Source organism: Camelus ferus, chromosome 15 (assembly GCF_009834535.1).
Source record: "Camelus ferus isolate YT-003-E chromosome 15, BCGSAC_Cfer_1.0, whole genome shotgun sequence".
NCBI lineage: Eukaryota > Metazoa > Chordata > Mammalia > Artiodactyla > Camelidae > Camelus > Camelus ferus.
Window position 1 is genome coordinate 39,744,358 of NC_045710.1, and position 15,177 is coordinate 39,759,534.

At 33.7% G+C, this 15,177-nt stretch overlaps 1 protein-coding gene across 5 annotated transcripts in view; it reads right to left on the reverse strand.

The window, feature by feature from the left end:
- The window catches only part of RTN4 (reticulon 4), a 72,083-nt gene that overhangs the window by 30,251 nt on the left and 26,655 nt on the right, over positions 1–15,177 (reverse strand). The window contains exon 1 of one of the 5 annotated variants that reach the window (XM_006174449.3): positions 2,295–2,571. The exons of the other annotated variants lie outside the window; for them this stretch is intronic. Within the exon in view, the coding sequence (XP_006174511.1) occupies positions 2,295–2,328 (34 nt within the window). The 5' untranslated portion in view covers positions 2,329–2,571. Of the gene's footprint in view, positions 1–2,294; positions 2,572–15,177 lie in introns of those variants that run through there. 5 annotated transcript variants of the gene reach the window in all.

A 15,177-nucleotide genomic window follows, 5' to 3' on the forward strand; every position in this document is an offset into this window, starting at 1 on the left:
ATAATCCCAATAATCAAGTACTACGTAGATTTAATTCATTATAAGTATCCTGCTAAGAACAAGTGGAAATCTGAGATAAAAAATATGGGAAAGAATACAAATTATTAATGTTGGTCTTAGCCTGAAAAATAAAATGTCTTAAATACCAGTTAACCAGCAACAAAACAAAACCCTGAACTTTTTAAAACACTGAAATCAAAATATCTCTCACTTCTGTTATACCTTTAAATGCTACCACCATTAGATGACTGGATGTGTTTCAACTCTGGCACTTAAGGGGAAAACAGAGTAATGAGGGAGTAGGAAAAATATGGGCTTAAGTTTTTTTGTGGTTTTTCTTTTTAATATACCTAGAGACCTTAGATGAGATTCTTTCCTCTACTGTCACATTTTTCATAAAATGAGGAAAAACTCATTCCATGGCAGCTTCAGCTTCTCACTGATTTCCATTTAAGTTGTAATCTATAATCTGCAACATTAAAATTAGCTGCTAATAAAGAAAATACTAAAATACAACAACCAATGAATCAGAAAAATAGGTAAAGTTAATCTTCCCAAGCAAAAATGCCAAAGACAAGTACTAAAAATATATCAAGCCATTGCACTAATACACAAAGTGAGGCTCCCCAGAAATTCAAGAGTAAATCTGATTTTATATTTAGTGCCTAAAAATAATTAAAATAAATCTCTGGTATAATATGCACTATACTGGGTCTTAATTTCTCATGTCTCAAAATATCCCTAAGTTAGTTCAGCAAATAACTAACTTAAGATGTTATTAAATGGTCTAAGAAACAAATCATTAATCCAGAGCCTTAACAGATGCAAAGTAGGCCCTGATGTGACTTTTCACCTATTTTAAAAGGCTGTATTTATGTCCTGTTATCACTATTATTTTTACTTATAAAAAACTAGTGTAGCACTTCAATAAAAAAAAAAAAAGAAAGAAAAACTAGTGTAGCAATTCACCTTTCACTTTGTAATGCTAATGGTCAGAAGGATGAAGAGATAAAAATCCTTCTCTTTTAACTTTATTTCATTAAATTCATAAAGGTAAAAATCCAAAGCTGTATTGTTTTCTGTTCTTTAAGTTGTAACTATAAAATCATTCTGATGTCTCAATACAAACTCAATCTTAAATTCACCTTTTCCCCACAATACTTTATTCAAAAAAATTTTTAAAGGGTGTAAAGGTTACTGTAATTAGCTCCACATACTGCTTTTAGAAACATTATCACCAGTCCTGCTAACGAATCTCCTACAGCAATACATAACATTTTTTAAAAACTATAAAACTTGAATGTGGGCAGAAAAAAAATCGCCTGTATGGAATGTCTCGCTGGACTACTTAAAAATAGCTCTAATAATTTTTAATACAATTTATTATAAGGTCAAATATACAGCCTACTACCTTCCCTTTTTCTTAAAATGGCACATTTAACCACCTACATAATAAAATATTTTAAAAATATTTAGTACACTTACAGGCTTAAATTCTTACACAACCCAATCCACTGAGACTTGAAAGGATCTGGGCTTTCAAAGGGGAGGAAAGGGGATCAAGATCACTGACTGGCTATTACAAGGACAAAGGTTAGTGACTTAAATATAGACACACATTTAAAATACTGTGTATATATTTTAACCATTTTAAGATATACAAAATTATAATCTAATTAAAAGGGAACTGGTAGTAACTTCAAAGGTTTAATAAGATTTCGAAAGAAAACAGGCTTATTGCAAATGCAGGATCTTGCTACCTACAAACCTTTGGATAGAATTTCAACTACACCAAATCAGCTTAAAAAAAAAAAAAATCACAGAAAATGTCATTATAGAATACAAAGATGGCTGTGTAGATTTATCACACCAAAGTGACCAGCAAATGAAATACATTAAAACTATACTGTTTACATATTCTTTTTCATTAAAGGTTATTACAAGATATTGAATATAGTTCCCTGTGCTATACAAAAGAAATCTGCTTTTTATCTTTTTATACTTCAATTAAAAAACTATACTGTTTACTGTGTGCAAGATTAAAGAACAGAACCTAATCAACGACAGAACTGCAAAGACTAAATCAAATGCCAGTGAAACAGAACAGCGTGACATTTTCTCATACATAACCAAATGTAAAAATACATTTGAAATAGCTATTCTAATCCTTTACTCTTAAACCTTTCATAGGCTTCATTTTTAATCCAAAATATATCTAAACTGCAAAGCTTATTCACAGAAATGTATTATTGGTCACATTAAAAAACTGAATTAAGATTTAAAAGCAGATATACCCTTGTCCTTCCAATTTTTCTTCTGACCGTCCATCTCTTTTCACGATCTGCCCTCCAGATGCAATTACCAATTATGCATACCAACGGAAAAGCTGTAACTGCAAAAATCTACCCCCTGAGACATGAAATATCCGTTTCCTCAACCGAAGTCTGCAGTCTCCTCTGCTGCACAACTGCAGCAGGACTGAAGTCACCTGATGCCTTCTGGGTGTGGAGCAGTCTGACGCAGTGCAATCTGTAACTAGGCTACTAATACTCAGGCACTACGTCCTTCTTCTATCTGTTTATTGTTCTAATCTTTTGCTTGTTGCTCACACCAAATGGAGCTACTTTTGCAGGGGGACGGGCAGGCTACCAAAAGAAAGGAAAGAAAAGAGGGTTGTTCTTCTAGTAGAGTTAACCACTGAATCTATTTGAAATGCTTTTTAAGTCATGTGCAGTTTTTTTTGTTTTGTTTTAAGGATAGGTAAATTATGCTGCTGGTTTTCAGCTTCATTTAAAACTTTAAAATTCATGGCTACCCAGTAAGATAAAAATGGACTGATCCAATGAAGGGTAGCAGCTTAAATTTCAAGCCTGGGAAATACTGAATCTCTTCCTACTTTCTCCTAAATTATCGGCATTTTGCACCCTTATGAGAGTATGAGAGGAGAATCACAAAGTCAAATTATCAATCTTTACTGAATATATATTACTTCAATAGAAAAAAGATTTTATTCAATTTCAGCAATTTCATATTTACAATGTAATGCTATGTTTTTCTTCTTTTTTAATTATGGAAATCCAGAGATGTACAAATAAACAATTATTCTTAATCATCACCTGTTCCAACTCAATCTTTCAATAAATATCTATTAGACACCATTGCAGGTACTATTAATAAACTCCTGGCTTGAGGAGAAATATTCATGTGCTAATTATATCATTTGCTTTGGGAAAATGACATAAGACCAAATCAAAATTTTATTGATAAACACAAAAACAAATCTAAGGAATTTGAGATTTTTGTTCAACTTTATAATACTGGCATTCATTCCAGTGCAGAATGTCTTGACTAAACATTAACTGATGCTACCATCTGACTTAGCAGGAAAGGCAAAATATAATGACAAATCAGTGAAATTATATTAAAATGCATGATAAGTTGAAGTATAAGGTGGAGCCTGTGTATGAAAGTACATACATCTTAAGACTACAACTACACTGAAATAGGTATATTTTTTTGAACTTGCTGGAAAACTGTGTGGGCTGCAAAATCCTTCATATCAGAAGTGGTCTGAATATCAAGGACTCAGTTCTTTCCCTCTCTACCTAACTCCAAACATAAAGCAAAGCAATCTTTAAAGACAGTCTAGTATTCTCAGCTCAAAAGTTAATATTTAACTTTAAACTTTATTTATTGGATCTCTGCATAATGTGATATTTGAGAATCCTGTCACTAAGTCATATCATGGCAAAAAATGTCTGGCCTCTCCATGCAATAATTAGAAATTCCAAACTATTCAGTAAGTATATAATATTTCCAAAATAGTATCTTCTATTAATGAATCCCTTAAGACTGAAGGCCAATAAATACTTTAGCTATAGAATAATGAACTCAAAAAACAGCACCAAAACACTGTTTTAAGTCAGAGATTACCACACTAATAGAAGGAAAAAAGATTTCTTGAGACAAATGATATTTACAACTCATATTATTCACACATTCTGGTACTTGACTTAGTTCAACAGTTTTTAAAAATCATCTGAGAGACCAAGGATGTGTAAAACCCGTTCATCTAAACATTAAATATATTTAATAGCTCCCCGGCAGATTAAAAAGCCAAAATAGGAGCCCTAAAATTTGACCTTATATAGTGATACCTAGTTCTTTAACTTTTATGATCTTTGCAAATTTAGGCTAGTAAGTTTATAGGAAAAACTGGCTAAGATAAATCAGCTGACATTTTGCCCATTTCTTTATTATAAAGTTTTAAAAAATAGAGTGGTTTTTTTTTTTTTGGTTTGTTTTTATTTTTTATGTAGGTAGTGGGGATTGAACCCAGGACCGTGAGCAAGCTAAGCACACACTACCACTGAGCTATGTCCCTTCCCTTTCTAGAGTTGTTTCAAGTTTGGTAAACTAAGGAAAAAGTACTTAAATTTGAAAATCTGATGAGACAAATTTGTTAAAAATGTAAAGCCACTGGGCTAGGCTTATTGTAAGGATCAAATGAGTCACTGTGTACAAAAGGCCTCAGGACAGTGCCTGACAAAAAGTGGCCCTGTATAACTGCTAGCTATTTACTGTTATGATAAAAATGTAACAGTTAAACCACAAGAAGACAAAGCCTGTAAAACTCATCTAAGAAAGTACATGTATTAAACCATTCAATTCTACACAACTCAATACCCTCTAAACAGAAGCGCCCCCCTCCCCGCTACACACAAATTATTATGCTTTGCTATGTAACTATTCTCCTTCAGCTGAGAAAAATTTATATATGGATAGTTTATAGTGCCACATTAAATCCCAACTTAATGAGCAAATAAAGAATATAAATCTGTTAAAGACTTATCATTTATTTTGTTTTCCTTCAAATATTTAACATTTTGTTTAAAAAAATGAAAAAAATTATTTCAAGGATGATTTTCAAATAGAGCAGACACATCCCACATTGCTTATTTGGAATAGGAACATATTTTCCCTTCAAAATAAACGCTTCCAAAGAAGGGGTCCCCAAAAGATTCCTTTATTTATAATACAATCAAAAAAGTGCTGTCTGAATTCTAAGTCCTACTGCCTATCGTGGGTGCGAGGGGGGGCGGGGACGGACGGACGACATTCTACTTTTCCTGAACTCAAAATCAGCCTTACACAGAACTTTTGAAATAAACTGTTCAGAGTTCTTGGCAACTTCTTATTCTTCAATGTCCATATCCCCGGTACCAGCCATGACAAAAAAACCAATGACCAAAACCTCCTCAAAAGCATATACCTAACTCCCTTCAAAATAGCTACATTTCTCCTGTCCTATCTCAAATCAAAACACTCATTTTCTTAATGCACTTACCTCATTAGTAGGGAAATTATATGATTAAATTAATTCCTACTAAAGTATAAAAAACCTCCTTTCTCTGTAACACCCTCATAAATATTGTGTGTGTGTGTGTGTCTGTGTGTCTGTGTGTGTTTGGCTTGTATCTAAGTGGCAGGATTTCAGAGTAGAGGACTGTATTTTGGAATAGGCAGCAATATATATGTAAGCTGTAACCTGGGCCAGCTCTCCCAAGGTGGTCCTCCTTTTCCATTTCTTTCCTTCCTCCACTTCTGAACCTCTAAAAAACTCAAGTTTTTGTTTTGTTTGCTTTACAATGTTTAGAGTTCAAGGGAAATAAGTTGAGAAAGATGTGGCCACTTGGATTGGAAGTGCTACTCTCTAAATCGGGCATTGCTTGTATATAATTCGTGATAGCTAAAAAAAGTTATCTCTACTTTTCAGCAATAGAAAAGATTTTTTAATTAAAAAAATATATAGCTACATAGTAGTTTTAAACTGATTTCAAAGTTTAATTATCCTGAGCTATACAAAAGTATGAAAATAAATGTATGTCTCATTACTGAAAGGTATTAAATAATTGTTTAATATCATATGCTGTAACATAATGCCCTCTATGGACTAAATTATAGCACTTCAACTTTACTGAATTGAATCTTAAGACACGAAGACTTTAATTTAGAAAATGAATGACAATACAAGTTAAAAATGACAAATAAATAATGAGCACTTTAAGGTCAATAAAAATTTCATAAAAGCTGCTTAAATGAACACTTAAAACCATTCAGAAAAAACCTGAAAGTGATACTATTCAATGAGACCAAATAAACGCTGATTTCTTATATTATAATCTAAAATAAATATACAGATATTCCAAAAGATCCAAAACATTTTTAGATTTGGAATTCAAAACTTTAACAGTCATTAGGCTCTGAACAGATCTTTTAAAACTTCTAAGTTTTCATTAAAGTACATGTCTGGGGGAATCTTAAAGGTCATTTCATAATGTTTTTAGTAACATGATATAAGCATCTGTTTGATTCAGTACAATGTGTCAAAATTCAAAATCCTTTTATAAAGTCATTTGCAAAGTCATTTATTAGTATGAAATTAGTATCCACAACTCACTAAATTTCTCTGCCCAACTGAATTTCCATATGGTCATAGAAAAGGAGGTCTATGGAATGCTCTATCTACAACACTAGATGGCACCAACACCCATAGTACAGTTGACTGTCCAACCCAAAGCATACAATCTGGCAAAAAAGGTCTCAATTTTCTGGCTCTTCCCTCGGATTGTTGCCTGGTACTAGGGAACTGTATCAGAGTATGATGTGAATAGGAAAACAACTCCAAGACCAAAAAGGCATGTGGGATAAAATGATCTCTGACCAGAATTCAAAATCAATTTTAAATAGATCAGAATGAAGGGGGAGGGTATAGCTCAAGTGGTAGAGTACATGCTTAGCATGCACGAGGTCCTGGGTTCAATTCCCCATACCTCCTCTAAAAATAAGTAAATAGATAAACCTCCCCCTGCAAAAAATAAAATAAATTTTAAAAAATAGATAAGAATGAAATGTGAAGTTAAAACTATAAATTAGTATATAAAGTTTAAAAATTTCCCACATGAAAACTAAAAATGTCCACTAAAATGTAGAGTAAAATAAAAATTGTTTAGAAAACTAAGGGAAAACTGTAACATGGTAAGAATTTGCATCCACTGTATATAAAGAACTTCTAAAATCAGAAAGAGATGAACTTCTAAATTTGAAGATGGGCAAAGGGTATGAACAGGCAATTCACAAAAGCAACACAAACTGCCAATAAATATGTGGAACGTGTTCACCTCCACTAATAATCAAAGTTCAAAACAGCAAGATACTACTGTAACCTACCAAAAGCTGGTAAAAGTTTAAAAAAAATAAAAAAGCCAAGTACAGAATGTCTGGAAGGATACTTAAGTAAGGCCTAGTAGGTGACTCTAGGAAGGAGTACTAGGTAGTTTGCTAAGACAGGAAGACTTGCTGTAATTACACTTTTTGAACTCTGTATAGTGGGAAGTCATTAGCTATCCAAAAAAAAAAAAAAATAATAATTGTTGGTAATTAATAGAAAAATGGGTGTTTTCTTACTCCATTAGAAGGGTTAAAAATTAGTACAAGTTTTCTGACAGCCAATTTTTTAAAAAACTCTTAAAAATGCTCCTACCCATTTACCTAAGGTTTTATTTCTGGTAATTTATGGAAAAGAGTAATTCAGAGATATGTAAAACATTTAAATATAAAGAGGTTAATAACAGCATTATTTATAAATTAAAAAGCTAGAAACAATCTAAGGGTCCTAGCATACTGACTGGTTAAATTGGAATATACCCAAAGCAAGGAACACTAAGCATTAAATAATCATATAGCAGAAGAATAAAAACATGGAAATGTTGGCATTATATAGTACTAAAATTTTTTAAAGCTATAAACAATGTGTAAAGTATGATCCTAATATGGAAAAACATTTTTCACTGTATTCATAAAGTATCCATATGCATAGAAAATAGACTAAAAGAATATATTCTAAAACATTAGCAATGATTATGACTAAGCAATACAATTTTATCACAATGCTTTTCTCTATTTCTCAAATTTGCATAAAGAGCATATATTACTTCAGATTACTTCATGTACTACTGCTGTCCTGACTTCACTGATAGTAGATCCTTGAGAGAAATTCTGACTACTAAACTTAACTGAAGCTCAAGTAGATTAAAACATTTGCCCAAGGTCATACAGCTAATTGGTGATAAAGTCAGGATTAGAACTTAGGTCTGTAAGAAGCCCAAAATGAAGTTTTCAACCATATTATATGTCTTTTATGTTTTATTTCATGTTTATTTTCAACCTGTATTGGATTCATAGTAAGCACTAAATAAATCCATACTAATTTGACAATGTCACATATTTAAGTATAATCAACTACTTTATTAATAAGTCAGTTTCTAATTTAGCTATACTGTACATTTACTAAAAGCCTTCCAGTTAAAGATATTATTACTCAATGTGTTTAACATTTTCATTTTTCTGGGTATTTAAATTTCTACTTTTATAAGATTAACTGCTCACTGTCCTAATCAAAGTCCAACTATTAATGATCAAAAGCATCCTAAATATGCTCACTAAAAATTTAACAAAAATACGTATTACCTATAATGCTTTAGTGAAAAAGCCTAAAGGCTATATAACCAATTTTTAAATTAATATAAGAAAAATGTTCTAAGTCAAAAACACTATCAAAAGAAAGCACTTATTCATGAACATATTTAAGAAGTATATGTAAACTGGCAAAAGATAATTTTCCATTCTTTACCTAGATAAAGGGGCCATTTTTCAGTGAGTTCTTTATTATGGCAATACTATTTGGTTATTCCTAGATAGCACAGCGTTTAACTATATATAATAAACAATCAACTTGTGGTTGGTTTATATTTCACTCACCAAAAGATCAGCAAAACACAATCTATATGCTCATTATGAACTGAAAATATTCTGTGCATTAGTAGCAAACCAAGCAACCAACAAACATGTACTAAGCAATCACTATCATTAAATCAAAGGTCTCAGTGGTTTAGATGGGAGACATTAGCACCTTTCTTTACCAATGACCTAACCAACAACATAGACAGCAGTTGTCCACCACAATAGTTACTCAGTCTCCACATGGAAGAAACAGAATGTTACCCTATTCTGACATCCCTATCTATGGGAGACCACGTGGAAAATGTACATGGTAACCCACTTTCCTAACTTTTTAAAAATGTCTTGCATTGGTTAATGCCCCCAACACAATGTAATAAAAGCAGCAGCACCTTGGTCGTGTGCTAAGTTTAGGACAGTAACTGCTTATTCCAAAATGGGGAAACTGAAGGGAACAAAACCTAGCTGACATCCCAGTTCTTCACCCACTCGAAAAAAGATCTGCCTTGTGGAATTAGGTAAGAACTAATACAAGTAAGACAGTTAACTGGACATCTGGAGCACAGTAGAAGCTCCAAAGTATTGTGCTTACTATGTAGCCTTGGGAAAGTTTCTTAACATCCCTAGATTTAGGTTTTGTCATCCATAAAATGGTTTCTTCTTTCAGATTATGGTGAAGACTAAATGAGATGACTACATTAAAGTGCTTGGGTGTTTAAAAGATTTCTCATAAATGGTAGTCTCCCCTTTCCAGGTAAAATGCAAAGAATTTGACTTTTCTTGGTCTTTAAAAATTCTTAAGCAAGCAAAATAAAACAAATTAATCTAACTTTATTTCAAATGACTATTATAAACACACTGAAGGTGGGGGAAAGTAGAGGGAAAGGGGAAAATAAAACTAATCCAAGTTTGGGCAGGGCTGAGGGAGATGGATCTGTAAAATAATCCTGAATTCTTTTATTATATTTATTATAATTATAAAACATTATGAAACTATGTTAGATGTATTCAAGGATTAAATAAACGACTAAATGTTTGGTAGTGTTAGGAGCCAAGGGCTCCTAACAATCTTGGGCAGGGCTGAGGGAGATGGATCTGTAAAATAATCCTGAATTCTTTTATTATATTTATTATAATTATAAAACATTATGAAACTATGTTAGATGTATTCAAGGATTAAATAAACGACTAAATGTTTGGTAGTGTTAGGAGCCAAGTTCTCACTATAGAAGGAACGTACAAATACAAAATGAAGGAAGAAATCGTTCTCTGGGAATGTTCTGGAATGGAGGTATCTGTGTACTTATGATTTCATAAATATGTGTATGTGCTTATGTTCATTTGTATACGTATATAAGCACTTCCTACCTATGTCTGCTGAAAGGACTACAATGGAAAGGCCCCACACTAGCAAGGTACCGACAGCATCCAGCTCTCGATCACTAAATGGAATAAGGGATCCTTGGAGAAATAGTTAATTTCAGGCTGAGGCAGAGTGGACAAAAGATGAGCCTACAATGTTTTGCTATGCTAGAAAGAAGTTCTTTCTTTTCCACTCAAAAAGAAAGATAGCTCCATGTCCTTGAGCCAACTTGAAGGGGAGCCCTCCAAATCTGGGACAATTTACAACCAAAAAAATTAAGTATAGTAATGAATTATAAACCACTGGGGGAAATGAGAAATTTATGGATCCATACTGATAATTAATTAATTAATGGAAAAGGAGAGCTCTTAAGAGTAGAATGCCAGGGTTGACTGATAAAAGTGGAGGAAGTATCAGAACTGAAAAATCATTTTGAAAACTTAATGGTAAAGAATGAATCAAACAAGAATCATCAACAGATACTAAATCTAGGAAGGAAACTCTGATGGAGGCCAGGATATATGCATGGTCTTGAAGTGTCCCCATCAGACTGCTTATTAGTTGTCAAGGAGGAAGAAAGACAGTAATTATACAAAAAGGAAATGAGGAACCACCGTGACCAGATGGTCTAAATTAACCTTATCAATGAGGGACTGACAGTAAGTACTTCCAGATAGATACCATAAAGAGGGGCACTACATCATCTTCATTTTGGCCATGAATTCATAAACTCAACCTAATCACTAAGAAACATCAGACATGCAAAATGAGGAATGTTCTACCAAAAAGGGAGAAGGGAAAGGGCCTGTGTTCTTCAAAAATGTCATAAGAGATAAAGACTGGAAATATTCCAGATTCAAAGAGCCAAAAGCAACATAACAACTTAATGTAAAACTTGGCTTTTGACTGGACCTTCCAGTAGAGGACAATATAAAGAACAGTATTGGGTCAAGTAACACAACTGGAATATGGGTGGTAGATTAGAAAAAAGTATTTTATCAATGTAAATTTATAAAGTTAATAGCTGTGCTGAGGTTATGTAAGAGAATGTCCCCTTCTGAAGTACTAAGAAATAAAACAGAATGTATATAACTTACTCTTAAATTGTTCAGAAAAAAAGGATGTATCTATGTATCCATATTCATAAAAATAGATCATAAATAATAAAGCAAATGGGGATATGTTAGTAGGTAAATTTAGATGAAGAGTATAAGACATTCTTTGTACTAGTTTTTTGCAATTGTTTTTAAGTTTGAAGTTATTTCCATATGAAAGTTAATTTTTAAAAAGCAATTATCTTTTTTTTAAAGTCTTCTAAATGATACCACAGGTTTAAAAAAAAAAAATCTGCTTAATTCCAGTCACAGAAAATTTAGCATATAATGTATCAAACTCTCCTTCAGCATAGATTGGTTTTTCAGTTTAGTTCTGAATAAACCTGAATGTTTCTTTTCACTTAAGTCACCCAGGGCCAGTCTGCAAATCCATCTAGGTCCCTAGTTTCAAGTGAGGAGGTTTCTATATACTGACCATAACATACATATATATACATGACATACATATATATACATACACATGTATGTGTGTGTGTGTGTATGTGTGTGTGTGTGTATATCTGCCCCAAATATACCAAAACAGGATCTGGAAAACTTTAATCATATTTATATAAATAAACAGTTCTCTATGTTTACTCACAATTGTTAACTGTAACTTTCAAAGGATTATCTCTTTGTGAAGCCATTCGTAATACCCCAAAGAAGAGCTAGCCTCTCTGTTCCCTTAGTGTGTGTTGACGGTCTTCCACTTCCAATCATTATATACTTATATTCCTAAACCATCAGTCTGTGACAAACTGAGACTTCCATGTTTCATCTGAGAAAAACATTTTAATTGTCATCTGGTAGTGCTGCCTATCAGTTAACTATTCCTTTCAGAAGTTTCATTATCTGGACCTATAGTAGTATAAATCTACACAATAATTAGAATATTCTAACTTATACATTTTTATTTAAAATGAGTGGAAAGTGAAAAATTAAAGTGCCAGTGATAGCCATAATATATTTTAAACAAAAATGGAAACCATCAGGGTACCAAAAACAGATCTTTAGCTACAGATTTTTTTTTAAAAAGTAAACAGAGAACATATAGGAAATACTGAGCCTCTAAACAATAAAGTACAGTGAAAGAAAAAGAACAAATGTTCTTAATTATGAACTGAGAAAAAGCAGCATTTATATTTAATTATTAAGAATAGTTTGATAAAATAACTTTATCAAGGCAAAAGAGGAAGACTAGTATTCATTTTTCTCATAACAAGTTGTATTCAAAAATATCAATAAGGTATCAAAGTCTGCACCATAATATCCTGCTCATTTGTCTTACAAAATCAGTCTTTCTTCTCAAAATTAAAACAGAATTCTGTCTACAAATGTCATTTCAAGAAAACAAGGAGAGCAAATTGGAGCTAATAAATTATCTGAGGAAGTTTTATTTATTATTTAATACTTATCAATGTTTTCATGTTTAACTGTATATTCAATAATAAGACCCAGAATCTTTTTTTAAAAACACCTAAATATATCATAAACAAAGATACAGAAAATCATTAGTCAAGAATAGAGCCTTCCAATGGTAATCCTGTCAGTCTCTTGCTGCATTTTGGTACATGTGACTTCATTAACACTGAGCCCACATTTTCAGGAAGACAGGGAAGCACCTGTACCCTTATAACACATATTATAATGTTTAGCTATGTTCTTACCAGTCTGTCTCCATCAGCTGACAAAGTTGCATGAGGGCAAGATTTTGTCTTAGTCTTTATTCCCCCCCCCACACACAATTAGCACACTGCTTAGTATAAAGCACACTAAACTACTTACCTACTTAAAATTAAGTCAAAGAAACCATCAAGTTGCAAGGACCTAATATAATCCCCTTCCTTTTACAGAAAATGAAACTAACCTCGAGACAGATAAAGTGGTTGTCAGTGGTACAGCCAAGACTAAAACTCATGTTATCTATATTATTTTTACTACACCACACTGGTTTCCCTTTCCATGACTTTTGTAGAGTAGACACATTTAGTGTATCCAAATAATTTTCTATTCTCTGGTTAGCTGCTATGATAGTTCATATCAAAAGTTTGAGTAAAAGCAGCATAGGTCACAATTTCTCACAGAAAAGACATTAGTAACTATTTTGTAAAGAACTATTATAGCAATAGTTCAACTATTGCTTATACTTCCTTATTCAATCATCCCCTACTTGGTCTTCAAAGGCTCTGCCCTCTTTTCTTTCCTTAATTCTAAACTGGCTACAGGCCAAGATCCTAGGTCTAGTAAAGCCAACCCAAGAAAAAGCTGACTTCTGAAATACCTGAGTGCCCCCATGTACCAGAGGACTGCTAGCATTAAGTTTTGAGAGGGAGTGTCAGGGTAGAGGGAACTGGACAGCACAGGCTGTTAAAACAACTGCTCACACATCACTGCTTATCCGTGGTCTTCACCCATGCTTTCATCACCATGCTGCTCTGGGCTTCCCAGACGCTTCCCTACTGTTCTCTCCTATACCACTTGGCTGTGCTGTTTGAAATCCCCATTCCCCTATGAACCACCTCTAACCTTCAATGTCTTTTGTGAATATTCCTGCCATTTTACGTCCGTTCACTAAAACCTGGGTCTTCCCTGAGGATACTGCTTTCCCGTGGAACTCTCTAAATGGAGACTTTTTATTCTCCTATACACTACGCACCTAGAGAGAGGAGGAGAGGCCAGTGCTCTTCTTGTTCACCAATGCTGTTTCCAGACTACTATTTCAGGGCGCTGGGCAAAAACCTTAGCTATTTAGCTACGTCTTTCTTTCCTTACTGCTTCTATCTACCACCCTGCCAGTTGCCTCACTGCCCTTTACCAAAGTCTCTTGTCCCTAGCTCCTAACCTTCTTTTCCAACCCAAGTCCTGCCATCATCCTGGGTGACTCCAATGTCATGTGTAAGAGTAATCCAACATCCTGGCTTCACAGTTTACTTCACCTCACCTCTAGCAACCTCTGCCCCACTCAGTTTTAGCCCTTGCCTCATGTCCAAACCCTGGACATTATAATCAACCTGGAATTCTAAATTCAACATCTAACACATATATACACACACATAATCCTACTTTGACCATACCTCCTATCATTCTGGTGTTCGTATTTTCACTCCTACTACTCTTGCTTCTTAGATCTAATTTAGAACTCGAGTTCTTTGACCTTCTACTTTCTTATCTATCAACTGCCTCTCCTCTCCTCTTTATATTCTTCAACTTAGATGCCACAGTCCAGCACATCAAACTACGCTTGCTACTATCCTTAACTCCTTTGACTCATTGTCCTTCTCTGGGCCCATCTAACAAAACACAATCTTGAATTCATACAAGCATTTACCTTCTCTGAACCCATATCCAGGCGATTGGGCACAGTCAAAGAAAAGTCACCCTACCACACAGACCATCCTTCAACCTTGACTGGGCTCCTAGTGCAATACCTTTGCTTCCCTAGTCAGAAGGTATCTCAGATCTCCACCCAAGCATGTTCCAGTTCATTCTCAACAAATGACCTAACATACTTTTTTAAACAATAAACACAAATCATCAACTTCCAGCCATAAAACCCTAGCAGTATCAACAGCTATACTTTTCCTTCCACTCACTACAAGTCTTTCAAAATCCTTCTTCCTCTATATAATTTGTCCATCTAAATTCTATATCTCATTCCATCCCCTGCTGACTAAGTGCACCTTTAATCAGACTTGCACTCCTACCTTCCTCAACCTCGTACTTTCCCTCGTGCCTGTTAACACTTTCTCCATTCTCAAACTTCTTAAAAATTGTCAACATTCAGTAGTTTGCTCAAGTCCCATTCGTGCCTCAACTCAACGCTAGCCCAGCCCACTCACACTACCTGCCACTGACATGACAACACCTTCCTTCCCTTTTGACAAATTCCTAATCCTTTTCTCAACTGAGCTCTCTTGTATT